General features: G+C 39.7%; 1 protein-coding gene across 2 annotated transcripts in view; it reads right to left on the reverse strand.

Annotated features, from left to right (window-relative positions):
* Window positions 1–14,653, reverse strand: part of LOC124140204 (oxysterol-binding protein 1-like) — a 58,733-nt gene extending 44,080 nt beyond the window's left edge. For both annotated transcript variants that reach the window (XM_046507628.2, XM_046507627.2), the window contains exon 1: window positions 14,425–14,653. In XM_046507628.2, the coding sequence (XP_046363584.1) occupies window positions 14,425–14,546 (122 nt within the window). In that variant the 5' untranslated portion in view covers window positions 14,547–14,653. The remainder of the gene's footprint in view (window positions 1–14,424) is intronic.
* Window positions 14,654–15,833: the final 1,180 nt, after the last annotated feature.

Raw genomic sequence — 15,833 nt, forward strand, 5'->3', positions numbered from 1 at the left:
AAAGGACCAAAAATAATGCTAAGAGCCATTTTCAGAAGCTTTCGGTACAGGCTGGCAGACGGGACAACTGTGAGTGAGTGAGTGAGTGAGGTTTTACGCCGCTTTTAGCAATATTCCAGCAATATCACGGCGGGGGACACCAGAATGGGACAACTGTGTGCATGCACCACTGAGTATGACGGCCCAATATGACCTCTTTGTGTTTTCTGGGGTCTCTCATTATGGAAAAACACCAACATGATGTTTGTTTCCTGAATAACTATTTCCTTTGGTTTCTGGAGACTGTTGATGATTCAAGATTTCCTTCTTGAGCCAAGTGTCAGCCTTTCAAGCAGAATAATATGAGTTTATAGCTAATGACAACAGTATAAGATCAGTATCGCTCGTGACAACAGTATAAGATCAGTGTATCGCTCGTGACAACAGTATAAGATCAGTGTATTGCTCATGACAACAGTATAAGATCAGTGTATCGCTCATGACAACAGTATAAGATCAGTGTATTGCTCATGACAACAGTAAAAGATCAGTGTATCGCTCATGACAACAGTATAAGATCAGTGTATTGCTCATGACAACAGTATAAGATCAGTGTATCGCTAATGACAACAGTATAGGATCAGTGTATCGCTAATGACAACAGTATAAGATCAGTGCATCACTCACGACAACAGTATAAGATCAGTGTATCGCTCGTGCCAACAGTATAAGATCAGTGTATTGCTCATGACAACAGTATAAGATCAGTGTATCCATCATGACAACTGGATAAGATCAGTGTATTGCTCATGACAACAGTATAAGATCAGTGTATCGCTCGTGCCAATAGTATGAGATCAGTGTATTGCTCATGACAACAGTATAAGATCAGTGTATCGCTAATGACAACAGTATAAGATCAGTGTATTGCTAATGAAAACAGTATAAGGTCAGTGTATCACTCATGACAACAGTATAAGATCAGTGTATCGCTCGTGACAACAGTATAAGATCAGTGTATCACTCACGACAACAGTATCAGATCAGTGTATCGCTCGTGACAACAGTATAAGATCAGTGTATTGCTCATGACAACAGCATAAGATCAGTGTATTGCTCGTGACTACAGTATAAGATCAGTGTATCGCTCATGACAACAGGATAAGATCAGTGTATCACTCATGACAACAGGATAAGATCAGTGTATCGCTCATGACAACAGGATAAGATCAGTGTATCACTCATGACAACAGTATAAGATCAGTGTATTGCTAATGACAACAGTATAAGATCAGTGCATCACTCATGACAACAGTATAAGATCAGTGTATCGCTCGTGACAACAGTATAAGATCAGTGTATCTCTCATGACAACAGTATAAGATCAGTGTATTGCTAATGACAACAGTATAAGATCGGTGTATCGCTCGTGACAACAGTATAAGATCAGTGTATCACTCATGACAACAGTATAAGATCAGTGTATCGCTCGTGACAACAGTATAAGATCAGTGTATTGCTCATGACAACAGCATAAGATCAGTGTATTGCTCGTGACTACAGCATAAGATCAGTGTATCTCTCATGACAACAGTATAAGATCAGTGTATTGCTCATGACAACAGGATAAGATCAGTGTATTGCTCATGACAACAGGATAAGATCAGTGTATCACTCATGACAACAGCATAAGATCAGTGTATCTCTCATGACAACAGGATAAGATCAGTGTATCACTCATGACAACAGGATAAGATCAGTGTATCGCTCACAACAACAGTACCAACACGACCACAAGGATAGATAGGAACCTTTAAAATTTGTCGAGCCTGAAGAGTACTAATATGAGAACTGACCCCCAGTTGTTTAAACTTCAGCTTGCCCCGATACCTTGAACATCAGGCCCTGTTAAGGCTGGATAAGAAAAGGATGTGACTACTTAGTCTGAAGATGGTTCGACCAGGAAACAATAACCATGACAACAGCTTAAATGTTAACTACTGTTTGGCTGTCATTTCATCCCTACTCAAACTGAAGTGCGCAATTTAAGTAGTAATAAGAGGTTGTCCTGACATTTAATACTGATGTTCTTTTTTTTTTGTCCATCATTTAAAGCCGTACTCAGGAATATTCCAGCCACATGCAGGCGACCTGTAGATAAAGGTGTCTGGACCAGACAATCCACTGATCAGCAACAATCTTCTCTATAAACAAAGTCACCCAGTCTGACCATCAATATGATAATCACCTTTTACGTCCAGCACAAGTTGACTATTCTAACCCTGTGGAGAGTGCGAAAGGCCAGTGGCTATGTCAAAAGTCCTGAGAGGATGGACAATTAAATAGGAGAGTGGGTGAATGGATGAGTGAATGGGTGAAAAAAAATTATTGAGAGTGTGGATTTGCGAGATTATTATGCCAATTTACCCAATTACACATGTCCCTTAAACTATTCTTACCCAGAAATCACATTTGAATAACGAAACAAATAAAGAATCATGATTTTAATCATGTTAAACAACCTGCTTTTTTCTTATCTCCCTAGCATAGCATTTGAACTAAGTAAGTTTGCTACCACTCGATCTCTGACAACAAACTGATCTCGCTGTGCATGGTCTTAACAAGCAACGCCCTTTGTTTATCTTCTACGTGCCCACGGTGCTCATTGTGGTAAATACTGTATTCGATAAACATAGCATTCCAATTTACTACATTATAACTTTTGAAAACTAAACAGCAATCTCATTTGTAACACATAAACAAAACGACACTGGTTAATTAAATTGTTCATATTACAGATGTAATAACTAACGTATACTGAAATCATAGCCAGTCATTTCCTGCACGATATTTCCCTCCCACATAAAGCTCACAATTACACTTCAAAACTTAGCTACACCAAGACCACTGTGAAAATCCGGGATGTAAGTGTTATATCGCGGCGTGTCAGCTTAATGTGGGAGGAAAGCCCGAAGTGATGCAGGTCTCAGACGTTTACCACTTAGGTGAAACCCACGAGCACGGGTACGGTGCTAACAAACCTAGAAACATAATCAGGGTGAACCGGGATTCGAACCCACAATCATAGGTTACTGGCGTGCCCAAGAGACGCAACTCTGCACAGCGACTGGGCCACCCGTGCCTATTTTTCTCATTGATGGGCTAATGCATCATCTAATGCATCAATAACAGATTAAGACGCTATCAACTATAATCAAGTCAAGTCTTGAGTTGAACAAACAAGTCAGGGGTACATTCTACCCTACCAGTCTCCACAGATCCACAAACACACTACCAGTTCACCCCGATTATGTTTCTAGGTTTGTCAGCCGTGCCGTGCTCGTGGGTTTCACCGAAGTGGTAAACGTCTGAGACCTGCATCACTTTGGGCTTTCCTCCCACATTAAGCTGACATGCCGTGATATAACTGGAATACTGTTCAAAGCGGTGTTTAACCCAACTCACTCACTCACTCACAAACACACTACCCTGTATTTCATAAACAAGTGAAAACAAGACTACCACAAAAAAAACCATTTATCATGTATATCAATTTACAATCAAATAAGAAAAAACAACACATCATGGCGATATCAAATTCCCAATGTACACAGTCATTGTGTGTGTATTGTGTGGAGCCAGTTTCGTGAATCATCAGTTAACCATGGCTGAGTAGCACTGACTTGTAGATAACATTATGACTGTAACGGAATATTGACAGCGATCCAGACCGTGACATCTACTGTGACCTAGCTCAACCAGCTGTTACAAGCCCTGGTAAATGTGCCTCGGCAATGTATTGACAAAATGTGTCTCCACCCACTACTGATGCAGTCTGTTGTTCATTACTTGGTGTTCACAGAATTAATAACTTCAGAGCACTAGCATAATGAATAACTCCCTCAACTGATTAATTATTCTGGTGGTATTTTTTAATTGTGTAACAACAGCTGCGCTCTACCCTATTAACATAACATGCAAATAATAGTATCTCATTCTCCGTGTCGTACCATGATAGAGCTGTACAGCTTCAGGCTTGCAATGTTACCAGGTGGTAAAGCTTGCTTAGAGAAACAAAATGAGTGTGTGGGTGTGTGTGGTGTGTGTGGTGTGTGTGTGGTGTGTGTGTGGTGTGTGTGTGGTGTGTGTGTGGTGTGTGTGTGGTGTGTGGGTGGGTGGGTGCTGTGTGTGGGTGGGTGTGGTGTGTGGGTGTGGTGGGTGAGTGGGTGTGGTGTTTTGGTGTGGTGGGTGAGGTGTGTGGGTGGGTGTGGTGTGTGGGTGGGTGTGGTGTGTGGATGGGTGTGGTGTGTGGGTGGGTGTGGTGTGTGGGTGGGTGGGTGAGTGGTTGAATGGGTGGGTTGTCTGAGTAGCTGGTTGAGTGGGTAGGTGGTTGAGTGGGTAGGTGGTTGAGTGGGTGGTTGAGTGGGTAGGTGGTTGAGTGGGTTGTTGAGTGGGTGGTTGAGTTGGTGGTTGAGTAGGTAGGTGATTGAGTGAGTAGGTGAATGGTTGATTGGGTGGGTGAGTGAGTGGTTGAATGGGTGGGTGGTCTGAGTGGCTGGTTGAGTTGGTAGGTGGTTGAGTTGGTAGGTGGTTGAGTGGCTGGTTGAGTAGGTAGGTGATTGAGTGAGTAGGTGAATGGTTGATTGGGTGGTTGAGTGGGTAGGTGGTTGGGTAGGTGGTTGAGTGGGTAGGTGGTTGAGTGGGTAGGTGGTTGAGTGGGTAGGTGGTTGAGTGGGTAGGTGGTTAAGTGGGTAGGTGATTGAGTGGGTAGGTGGTTGAGTGGGTGGTTGAGTGGGTAGGTGGTTGAGTGGGTAGGTGGTTGAGTGGGTAGGTGATTGAGTGGGTAGGTGGTTGAGTGGGTAGGTGGTTGGGTAGGTGGTTGAGTGGGTGGTTGAGTGGGTGGTTGAGTAGGTAGGTGATTGAGTGAATAGGTGAATGGTTGATTGGGTGGGTGGGAGGGTGGGTATTCAAGGTAGATTCTTAAACAGTTTAAGGTCAGAAAACATACAACTTCATCATGTTCATGGACAACAACTTCTTGAGCAACGTTTCAATGTAGATTCTTACACCGTTATCAAGCTGGAGTGACCAAGTAATGAGAGGTATATATGCGTGATATGTTGTGACAAGCGGCAGATTTATGATAACAACAGGTGATGGATAATAAGTAGCACCCAGGTAATTGGATGAAGCCAGATGTACAGTTAAAATAACAAATAGTACACAAGTATGATTAAGGTTACAGTCAATTTTAACTATATCTTTGTTAATAATCATGTGATAATATGATACAGATTTGCATATGTATACTACGTCTGATATTTGACATGAGTGAATTATCACAAGATATATCACTAAAAATGTTGATAATCGGTAGTTTACTTCACAAAGAAGTGAGTGAGTGAGTGAGTGAGTGAGTGAGTGAGTGAGTGAGTGAGTGAGTGAGTGAGTGAGTGAGTGAGTGAGTGAGTGAGAGTGTCGGATCGGAGTTTCTGGCATGCCCAAGGGATGCAACTCTGCAATGGGAATCGCTGCGTCTTAGACAACTTGGCCACCCATGCTCCCTGTAACCTATCCAACATAGGCATCATAGTATGAACATCATTACTCCTAGTCCTGTAGATTAGATACCAGAAGCTCGCTGACTTGGTTGATGCATGTCATTGATCCCAATTGTGTGGATCAATGCTCATGATATTAATCACTGGATGGTCTAGTCCAGACTCGATTATGTACAGACCGCCATCATATAGCTGGAATATTGCTGAGTGTGGTGTGAAACAACAAACCAACCAACCAAGATACCAGAAACCATGTGTTTTCAATATTCTGTCCTTTGTCTAAAATGCACTATGTTTGCTGTTCAGGTGGGAACCATGATTGGAAACTTGTCCGTAAAATGGAATGTCTCAGGCCTTACTGTCAACATAATCAATGCCCTAAGGACAAACGACCAGACCCTATTGTCCATACAATGAACTTCAAAGGTTTTTTTGGTGAAAGTATATTCCAGGAATCAATGCATTTCTGGTGTATCATGTCCAAATGATTAGAGTTCTCTAAAAATAGGACCTCAACAGACATGTTAATTCCAAAACAGATTAGCAAAAATGCCTGGTACAATGTTTGACAGCTCAGATCTAGGTATACAATTATATCAGCTGCATACAAAATAGTGAGTCTAGTAGTATTGCAGCTACAGACTAACATGTATTCCAAAAAATAAAGTTATCTTATTTAAAAAATATATATATATACGTGGGGTGTTCATTAAAGATTTCCCCTGACCCACTTCCGGTGGACCTAGTGGAATGGAACTTTGCATAGGTATTAGTCTTTCTCCACATACGAACCACCAAGAGTTACACACTTCTCCCAAGCCCTCATTTTGCATCTCAAACCAGGACTTGACTTCAGAAATCAGTGTTTCATCATCTGTGAAACGTTTTCCCTTCAAAAATGACTTCATGGTTGGAAAGAGGTGGAAGTCAGATGGTGCAAGGTAAGAGAGAGAGTAAGGAGGATGTGGAAGGATTTCATAGCCACAGGACCGCGCTTCTGTCTGGGCAACATGAGAGTTGTGTACTGGAGCATTGTCTTGCAGGAGACAGACACCCTTGGTCAGCATGCCATGCCTCTTAAGCTTGATAGCGTCCCGCAATTTCCACAGCAGTGAAGCATATTAAGCTCCTGTAATTGTGGTACCCTTTGCAAAGAAATCCATCATCACTACTCCGTGCTGGTCCCAAAACACCGTGAGCATGACCTTGCCTGCAGAGGGTTGGACACGTGCCTTCTTTGGGGGTGGTGTCTCCACATGCTTCCATTGCATCGACTGAACTTTAGTCTCAGGATCATAGTGATGGACCCATGTTTCAGCCTGTGTGATAAGTCTGTCAAAAGAGTTTGCCTGGTTTTTTTGGCACATGTCCAAAAGATCCTTTGAGCAATTGACAGGTTCCTGCTTTTGGAAAGGTGTGAGCAACCTGGGAATCCATCATGCAGACACCTTATGCATGTTCAAATTGTCATGGATGATTTTTTCCACAGACCCTACACTGATCTTGACATCTTGTGCTAACTGGCGAACAGTGATACGTCGGTCTGCCAAAATGGCGGTCTTCACTTGATGGATAGTGTCCTCATCAATGGCTGAATGGGGGCGACCAGGAATGGCAGCTGTTTCCACAGATGTCCGACCACACTTGAACTGGCGATGCCAGTGTTTAACAACGTCATATGATGGGGCATCTTCCCCATAAGTTGCTTTCATTTCATCGATAGTTATTTTGGGTGGGCGACCTTTCAAATATAAAAACCTAATCACTGCTCGGTATTCTACTGGCTCCATTGTCACACCCTACTTGATCATAACACCTGTGCAAGTGGTAAGATTAATAGTTCGGTGCTGCAAATTAAGACATAACCCATAGATACATGTATCATTACACATGTGAAATTTCAACCAAATATGATAACCCTAAGTGGTTTAGGGGAAATCTTTAATGAACACCCCTCGTATATAAACACTGAATAGCTGTCATGAGAAAGCAAAGTACTGTGTCTGAAACTGATATAAAGAAGATGATGGACTAACGTGGACTTTATTATTTTATCATATATATATATATATATATAATCTAAATGGAGCCAAGAACAATGCATAATGTCAGGACTAGTATCTAGACTTGCCAATCATTCTTGACTCGAGTTGGATTCATTTATAAAGTTATTCTCTGGGGTCTGTGAGGCAGACATTGGATCACTTGTGAGCAGCTTAGTAACCAGCAGAAGAAATATGAATGTGTTGTGTCTGTCACTGTGTCACTGTCACGGTCACGGTAGTTTGACATTTGGAAAGATGAAAGTTTATGGTGTAAATTAGCATGCTGCACACAGCAGTAGCACCCTTGATCACCCAAATAAGGCATCATTTGTCGACAAATTCAAAATATTTCAAATCAGTACAAGTTACCAGAGCTCCAGATATCTATTTTAGCCTTTTATTCTTTTTTTAATTTAACATATGTATTTACTCACATGTCATCATTCACACTGGTTATAAAGCAAGTGAATGTGTTGGATTTTAACGCCCCTTTGAACAGTATTCCAGGTATATGTTGGCTCGTCAGCTCAGTGTGAGGAAAGCCCGAAGTGATGCAGGTCTTAGACGTTTACCACTTCGGTGAAACTCACGCACATGGGTACAGTGCTGAAAAACCTAGAAACATAATTGTGGCGAACCGGGATTCAAACCACAATCATAGGCTTCTGGCATGTCGAAGGGACATAACTCTGCACAGCAAATTGCAGCTCCCAAGATGACTGGGCCACCTGTGACACTACCCGTGACCCCACCCCACCCCACCCCACCCCACCCCACCCCACCCCTCCCCATTGGGTAATGAATATTGATGCTATCTGGGTATTACATCATTTTAACTCTCTTGGGACTCCAATCTATTGGGTATTTTCACACAAGTACGCAAGATGAAAGGAATACATCAGGTAATTGCGCAGACTGTTGTTATACTATTGGGTTTTTGGGTAAGCAAACACAAAAAACTAATTGGGTTATGGTGCTTTTGTTTGTGCATTTGTATATATATTTTGCATTAATACACAGCTTACTTAAAGCTCTGAGTTACGACAGCTGACACTATTTCAGAATCACATGCTGGCAATCAGACAGGTTGCTGAAACCCAACCTGCCATTCCATCAGACATGCTTCTGTTTGCCTGGCAGACTTCCCCATCACATCAACATGTACTGCTTTGACACACATTTGGCACCAAGTATTTCATAACCTAAGGCAGCCGAGCCATGGAGCATGTTCAGTTGGGGCTGAATTCGTCGTGACACTTTAAGGCTTCAAAAATAATAGAATTGGTTCTCAGGAAAGCTATTGAAATTATTGCATGGGCAGTATTTTTTTGTTGTTGTTTTCAAGCTAGTATGTAACCAAATTTTGTTTACAATAATTTCAGGGAAATCATGTTATTCTTAAGTAATTTAGCATTTAACTGTTTGAGACGCAGAATATTTAAAGTTTTGGGTTTTTTTAAAATGGAAATAAAAACGAAACATGCGGCAGACTTTATGATGATTCGGGCGGTGCCTGAGAACCAGGACTATTATTTTTTTAGCCTAATCTATCAAATAAATTTATCCCTTTAATTTTGCACTTTTTTTCCCATTTTCTGAATCATATTCACATGTGATCCATAAGGATGGTCAGGATCGGGGGACGATTGGGGCTATTTTCACTATTGTGACTATATTGTTATAGCACCCCACAGTATTGCAATAGTATATGATAGTTTATGATAGCATAAAATGGAAATGAATATAGATTTGCCAACATATGTCAATGTCAAGCATATTCCTCACTGCAGTTATTATTTCCAACATATCCAAAGGGTGCTAAACCCAATATGAAGTTGTCGTAATCCTTTCTCATCAACAGACGGCTGGTATGAAATTTGAATGGAAATACTATGTTACTATGTTTTCTTATGCATAATTTATGTTTTATGTATAGCTATTTGTGACTTTAAATCTACCAATTGTCATTCATAGTATCAACAGTCACGTTGACATTTTTTAACTTCCTACTGATACAGTACAATCGTAGACAATTGCAATACATCAATACACTCCTAATTAGGATAATTTGATTCATCATAAAACAAGGGCAAAAGTGAGCGTGGCTCACTGATACCCCCGACCCACCTAGTGTGTCAGTAGTTTCCAATTAAATAATGGATAGGGTTAGGGTTTGAAAAATTCATTGAAAAAATGGAAAATAAATAAAAACATTTTTTCTTCTTTTGACTGCACCCCTCTATATGACACAGATTATATGTACTAAGTTTGAGATGAATCCACTGAATAGTTTAAGAGAAATCGCGCTGACAAAGTTTTCGGACGGACGGACGGACCCTTGGTATAACTATATACCCCCGAAAGAAAGTTAGTTCCATTATCATGATTATGCTTGTGATCATGGTGATGTGTGAGGCTCCCCTTTGACATGTTTAGTGAGTGAGTGAGTTGGGTTTAACGCCGCTTTTTACAGTACTCCAGTTATATCACGACGTGGCAGCTTAATGTGGGAGGAAAGCCCGAAGTGATGCAGGTCTCAGACGTTTACCACTTCAGTGAAACCCACGAGCACAGGTATTGTGCTGACAAACCTAGAAACATAATGGGGCAAACCGGGATTCAAACCCACAATCATAGGTTTCTGGCGTGCCCAAGGGACGCAACTCTGCAGAGCGAATCGCGGCACCTAAGACGACTGGGCCACCTGTGCCACCTTTGACATGTTTGAGGAAGGGACTAAGGAGAGGCGTGTTGTGTCACAAATGGATCACAGAAGTCAGTGAGTCACATCACTTCAATTATCACCTAGCAAGGTCAAACACAGCACAACTTACAGCTGTAAACTGTATCACAATTATTTTCAAATGCAATCCACTACACTGTCAGGGACTTGTCTAGACCTACTCAGAGACCAATATACAGCCCCAAGTCAGCTGCAAATATCACTAAAAAATCCCAATTTGGAACTAAACATTTCCCATTTTATGTTAACATAATTAACTAATACCTAACATGACTTTTTCAAGATAACCTGTGTTTCACTGATAACAGGACCAATAAATAGGAAGGTGTGTTAATACTAAATTTTCTATTACTGCACTGAACAAACTATTAAAATACATTGTTAAAATACCTCTGAATTTAAGAAAATACAAACTTCTTAAAATCCCAATTTTGAACAAAACAATCTTTGCCTGCCAGGGGCACTTAGACTAGAATCAAAGATAAATCCTATTGTTGCAACATGTTGTGAATTCCTATGCTATGTTAAACATGTTAAATGGACCAACATGTCCTGGCACGGACGACTAGGTGTACTGTGGGTCATGTGATTCTAGTAACTGTGACAAGTTGTATGGTGCTGGTGATGATGGAGTAGATCAGGCAGATGACAAGATGAGCATGATGAGAAACAATAGTCAGTAACAGCAGCTTTGTTACCATCACAAAACCACCAAATGGTATAACTCGTAGTTATTGCAGTACACTGACGAGGGTTGGGACAATACACATGATACACCAGCTGTGCGATCTGATACGTATCACAATACCTTGCTCACGATCTGATACATATCACGATACCTTGCTCACGATCTGATACATATCACGATACCTTGCTCACGATCTGATACATATCAAGATACCTTGCTCACGATCTGATACATATCAAGATATTTGTGATATGCTTGTATCTGTAGTGTGTAACCCATATTTTTACATAGATAGGATATTCAAATACCTGACACACTGATGATTTACAGTACGCAGTGTCGAGTATGGATCAATGGATGAAAATATTTACTTTTTCACTACTCACTTTCACTACTAATTAGTGTTTGGTGTAACATTTATTTAAGAATACATTTAAGGTAAGGATTGATACTTTTTACTTCGTGTGCAACTGTGATCGATACTTGTATCGGGAAGTGGAATCGTCCCACCACTAACACTGACACTGTGTGTGTTTGAAATTAAACCATGAAAATCAAAGGATCGTTACCCTAACCAGAATATGAAACACTGAAGATATGGGTCACAAGATGCAAATAACAAACACTTTATGGATAACAACTTCTTTTTTTACTGTAAAGGAGATGTTTCGGTAGAGATCCTTATACCGTTGTCAAGCATTGAAAGAAAACAATGGAATAAGGAACTATACCAAAATGTCACCTTTACAGTAATTAAAGAAGTTGTCATCCATAAATTGTGGATTAGGTGACGTTTCGGTATAGATCCTTATACCAATGTCAAGCAATGAAAGAAAACAATGGAATAAGGATCTATACCAAAATGTCACCTTTACAGTAATTAACATGATTAAAGAAGTTGTCATCCATAAATTGTGTCTACTTTGTCACCTGTCAACTTATAAGTAATGCCTATCAAACAATTAATTTAGATGCAAATACTATTGCAACAAACCTCAGTCTCTCTCAAATAACTATTATAATATGGACAAGTTACAGCACTAGTCTTGAAATTGTATCTTAATGGAAACTGTACTTGAAATTTTGTTATTTGTGACTTAAACAATGATGCAGTATATGTTACTAGATTATATAAGTATATCCTCGCTTATCCAATGAGCATTGCCATCTAAAATAAAGTGCTAATTACATTAATTTTTACGTATTTTAGTTCACTGTCGACTTTAGAAGCAATTATTTGCGAGTACAATTATTAGGAGACATGTTTTCCAATATCAGCTGTTATTTATTTTTGTGTCTACAGATGTGTAGCAATAGAATTTAGTCACCATAAGATATTTTTAGGCATGCCAGGTAGTCATTTGGCTACCTTTAGACAGTAGACAAACTGAAATTTAGGTCACATTGGCTACCGTTTTAGTCGCAACTTTGAGGTCTGTAAGTATACCTATCAAACAATTAATTTAGATGCAAATACTATTGCAACAACCTCAGTGTCCTCTGTCCCCCTTTTTCATGTTCTAAATTCCCTGTTTTAACATTAGGGTTATGACAAGGACTGCTTTTCTTTCATGCTTAATTTCTAACACTAAAACTGCTGAAGAAGCTATCTAAATTCAAAAGATACTGTTCCTAACGTGACTGAAGCATCCACAAATCTTCACCCACAGCATAACCAATTTATTACAGCTTGTTTATCATGTTTATGGGGTCCCCAGAGTCGTGGACCCTCAGGACCTCTGTTAATTTGGAACACTGTGCCTGAAGTAATGTGAAGAGGCTGACACTGTCCACTAATGACTACTATCTAGCTGATTGCATCATACACCAGCAGTCTGACTATCAATCAGGACAATCAGCATATTCAACAGCCCCACTGATTAACTAAACATCCCATCCAGCGGTCAATTAACCATGGTCAAGCAGCAGTGATTGGCATTGTACACATGATTATTCCTGCTTATATAACGCTAACAGCAGATCCAGGGAAATGTCCCTTGAGCTTGGTCATCATTTACCCACCAAAAAAAAAAGACAACAAATCATGTTTTTTTAAATCGGTCAAAAATAATTCAGACAGCTTGGGTTGTATAGACAGTGGTAGAAACTAACATTTTACTCTACTGGTTCTTATAATGATAACAAATAGCAAAACCCTTAAAAATGGCAAATTTCTTCTGGTCCATATGATACTTAAACTATTGGGCAGTTTGGCAAAGACCACAGGACTAGTGCCAATTTCAAACACCTCATACATCCCAGGGAACTAAGTATGAAAATAACCGATACATTGACATGGTAATAATTAATCGATAGTTTGGGGCATAACATACATGACATATGGGGTTTATTATATATATGCACATTGTTATCATTATGAAAGTGTGTATTTGACACAACTGGCACGAAACAGTCAAAGCACAATCACAAGATCATTGCGAATGTATTTGATATAAAACATGCAGTGAATCCCTTTAGTGGATATCATGTGCATCCATGCCCATTTATCACTGTGTTTATCATCACTGATCATGTTCATATTCATCATATTTCCTCTCCTGCACCATATGCAGCGTTAGAAATTGGCACTAGTCCCATAGTCCTTGTCAAACTGCCCAATACCAAAGGTATCTGATCATAACAACTAGTAGGAATTTGCCTTTTTAAAAGGTTTTGCTATATGTTATCATTATAAGGACTAGTGGACTGAAACTGTTAGTTTCTAACACTGATGTGCATGTTTTGGGATATACATGATATATGCCATGACTGTGCTAAAAGTGCTCTGTCAACATGATAGAGTTATAGATGTTGGTTCATCAATATTATACAGTTTCATTCCCTGTCTGTCTCATACCTCTTCAAGCTCCGACACATATGTTTTGATGAGCCATTTTGTGGTACCAAGACCATGGCAGTTATCACTTGACAGCTGTCATAGATAGTATACAAAACATGTTTGAATTGCTGAGCTTTGATAGTACTTACTCCACCAACCATCCCTTGTATTATAGTCAAAAACCATAATGAAAGGTGCAATAGTCAGTTATACAGTTATTTGACCATGTATGTAGACAAGCCAGTCATACTATCACAACACACAAAATTGATCAATTGCAAAATAATGCAAAATTTCCTACAGTACATAAAGGTAAGTACTGGCATAGTATATACTATCCCCTCAGTCTATCAAAGTCACCATAACCCAAAACCACGATAACAACAACTGAGGATATGAAATGTCTGGAACCAGATTTTTTTCTCAAAATTAATGATTCCATGACTATTTCGAGTAGTCTATCTTGAAGACTAGACGCCCCTTATGCAAAACTGTCACGCAGCATAATATACTAGTTTGTTAAAATGTTAAAACAAAAATAATACATTCAAATAAATTAATTACCACACCTGTAATATGACAAAAGTCCATTCTGCAAAACGAACCATCTCTTCTGGTAACCTTTCAGGTAATTCGTCCACTTGTAGAGCCAGCCTCGGTACTGAGACTGGTGTGGCTTCGAGTCCGACATTCTGTCAGAACTCTGTTTAGTATTTGGTGTGTTGTTGACAATTTTGACAATTGAAGTCTTTGACAAATAATATCAGTCCATGTCACGCAAGATACCGTGGCCCAAAATGGCCGGATTTGGAATAGAGAATATTTGATGCACAACTTATTATATTGGTGTAGAAATGAGATAGTATTCTGCTGACGTTTTCTTTGTACATGTGTAAAGTTAATGCTCACATCCCAATTTAATAACGCACAGACGAGCTCCCTACTGCATTTAAAAAACAACAACATTTAAAGGACCATATTTCTTTATGAGATGAGGGTACATAGAACCAACAGAGACGATAAAATAGATCAAATGGTACCAAGTATTTCTGACTAAATTCATATGTAATGTCGTACACTTACAGTTAGTCTGTCTTACAGACCCTGATACAAATATATATCAAATACAGCCCATGCAAGTCTATAATGTTTGGCAAGTCTAGATCAATGCAGTATCTGAAAATGAAGAGAGTCACTGGGCTCCTTTAAAATTATTATATTTTTATTAAGATAACTGAACAACTGTTTTTTTATGTACGATATGTTCATTTCAGAGACTAGATTTTAGTCTAACTTACAGTAGGCAATTACTAATATTTCTGAGGTGAAGTTCATTTTAGCATTTTGTATAAGGAGCCTCGCGTTAGTCTTATACAGCTTCGTTTAGACGAATGTCTTTTGGATAAATATTTTATCCATTTATTATCAAATAATATATTCCACATTAAAAAGTATGTGCGACATACGCATAAACACACAAACTGGATTTATTTCACCGAAAGTATGCACGAGTAATATAATTTATAATGCAGCAGAACAGATAGTGTTCAATAGATTTCCAGACATATTTTTTTAATACACTCAAACGATGTCACAAGGTCACAGAATGCGACATCACAGGCACCCCTCTGTGTGATGTAGAATAGTTTTTAATGTAAACCAACAGTTCTTTGTTTACATGTTGATATTTAGACAAGCGACTTCAAACGAACAGGGCTCCTACCCTGCCTTCACTGTAGTCTGGGGCGGTCGGGTAGCCTAGTGGTTAAAGCGTTCGCTCGTCACGCCGTAGACCCGGGTTCGATTCCCGTCATGGGTACAATGTGTGAAGCCCATTTCTGGTGTCCCCCGCCGTGATATTGCTGGAATATTGCTAAAAGCGGCGTAATACCCCTCTCACTCACTCACTCGCTCACTGTAGTCGGTCGCGTGTACTGCTATGTATAATTTATTATCTGCACACTCTTGCAACCATAAA

This window comes from Haliotis rufescens, unplaced genomic scaffold, assembly GCF_023055435.1.
Source record: "Haliotis rufescens isolate VD_foot unplaced genomic scaffold, xgHalRufe1.0.p SCAF_15, whole genome shotgun sequence".
NCBI classification, from domain to species: Eukaryota; Metazoa; Mollusca; class Gastropoda; order Lepetellida; family Haliotidae; genus Haliotis; species Haliotis rufescens.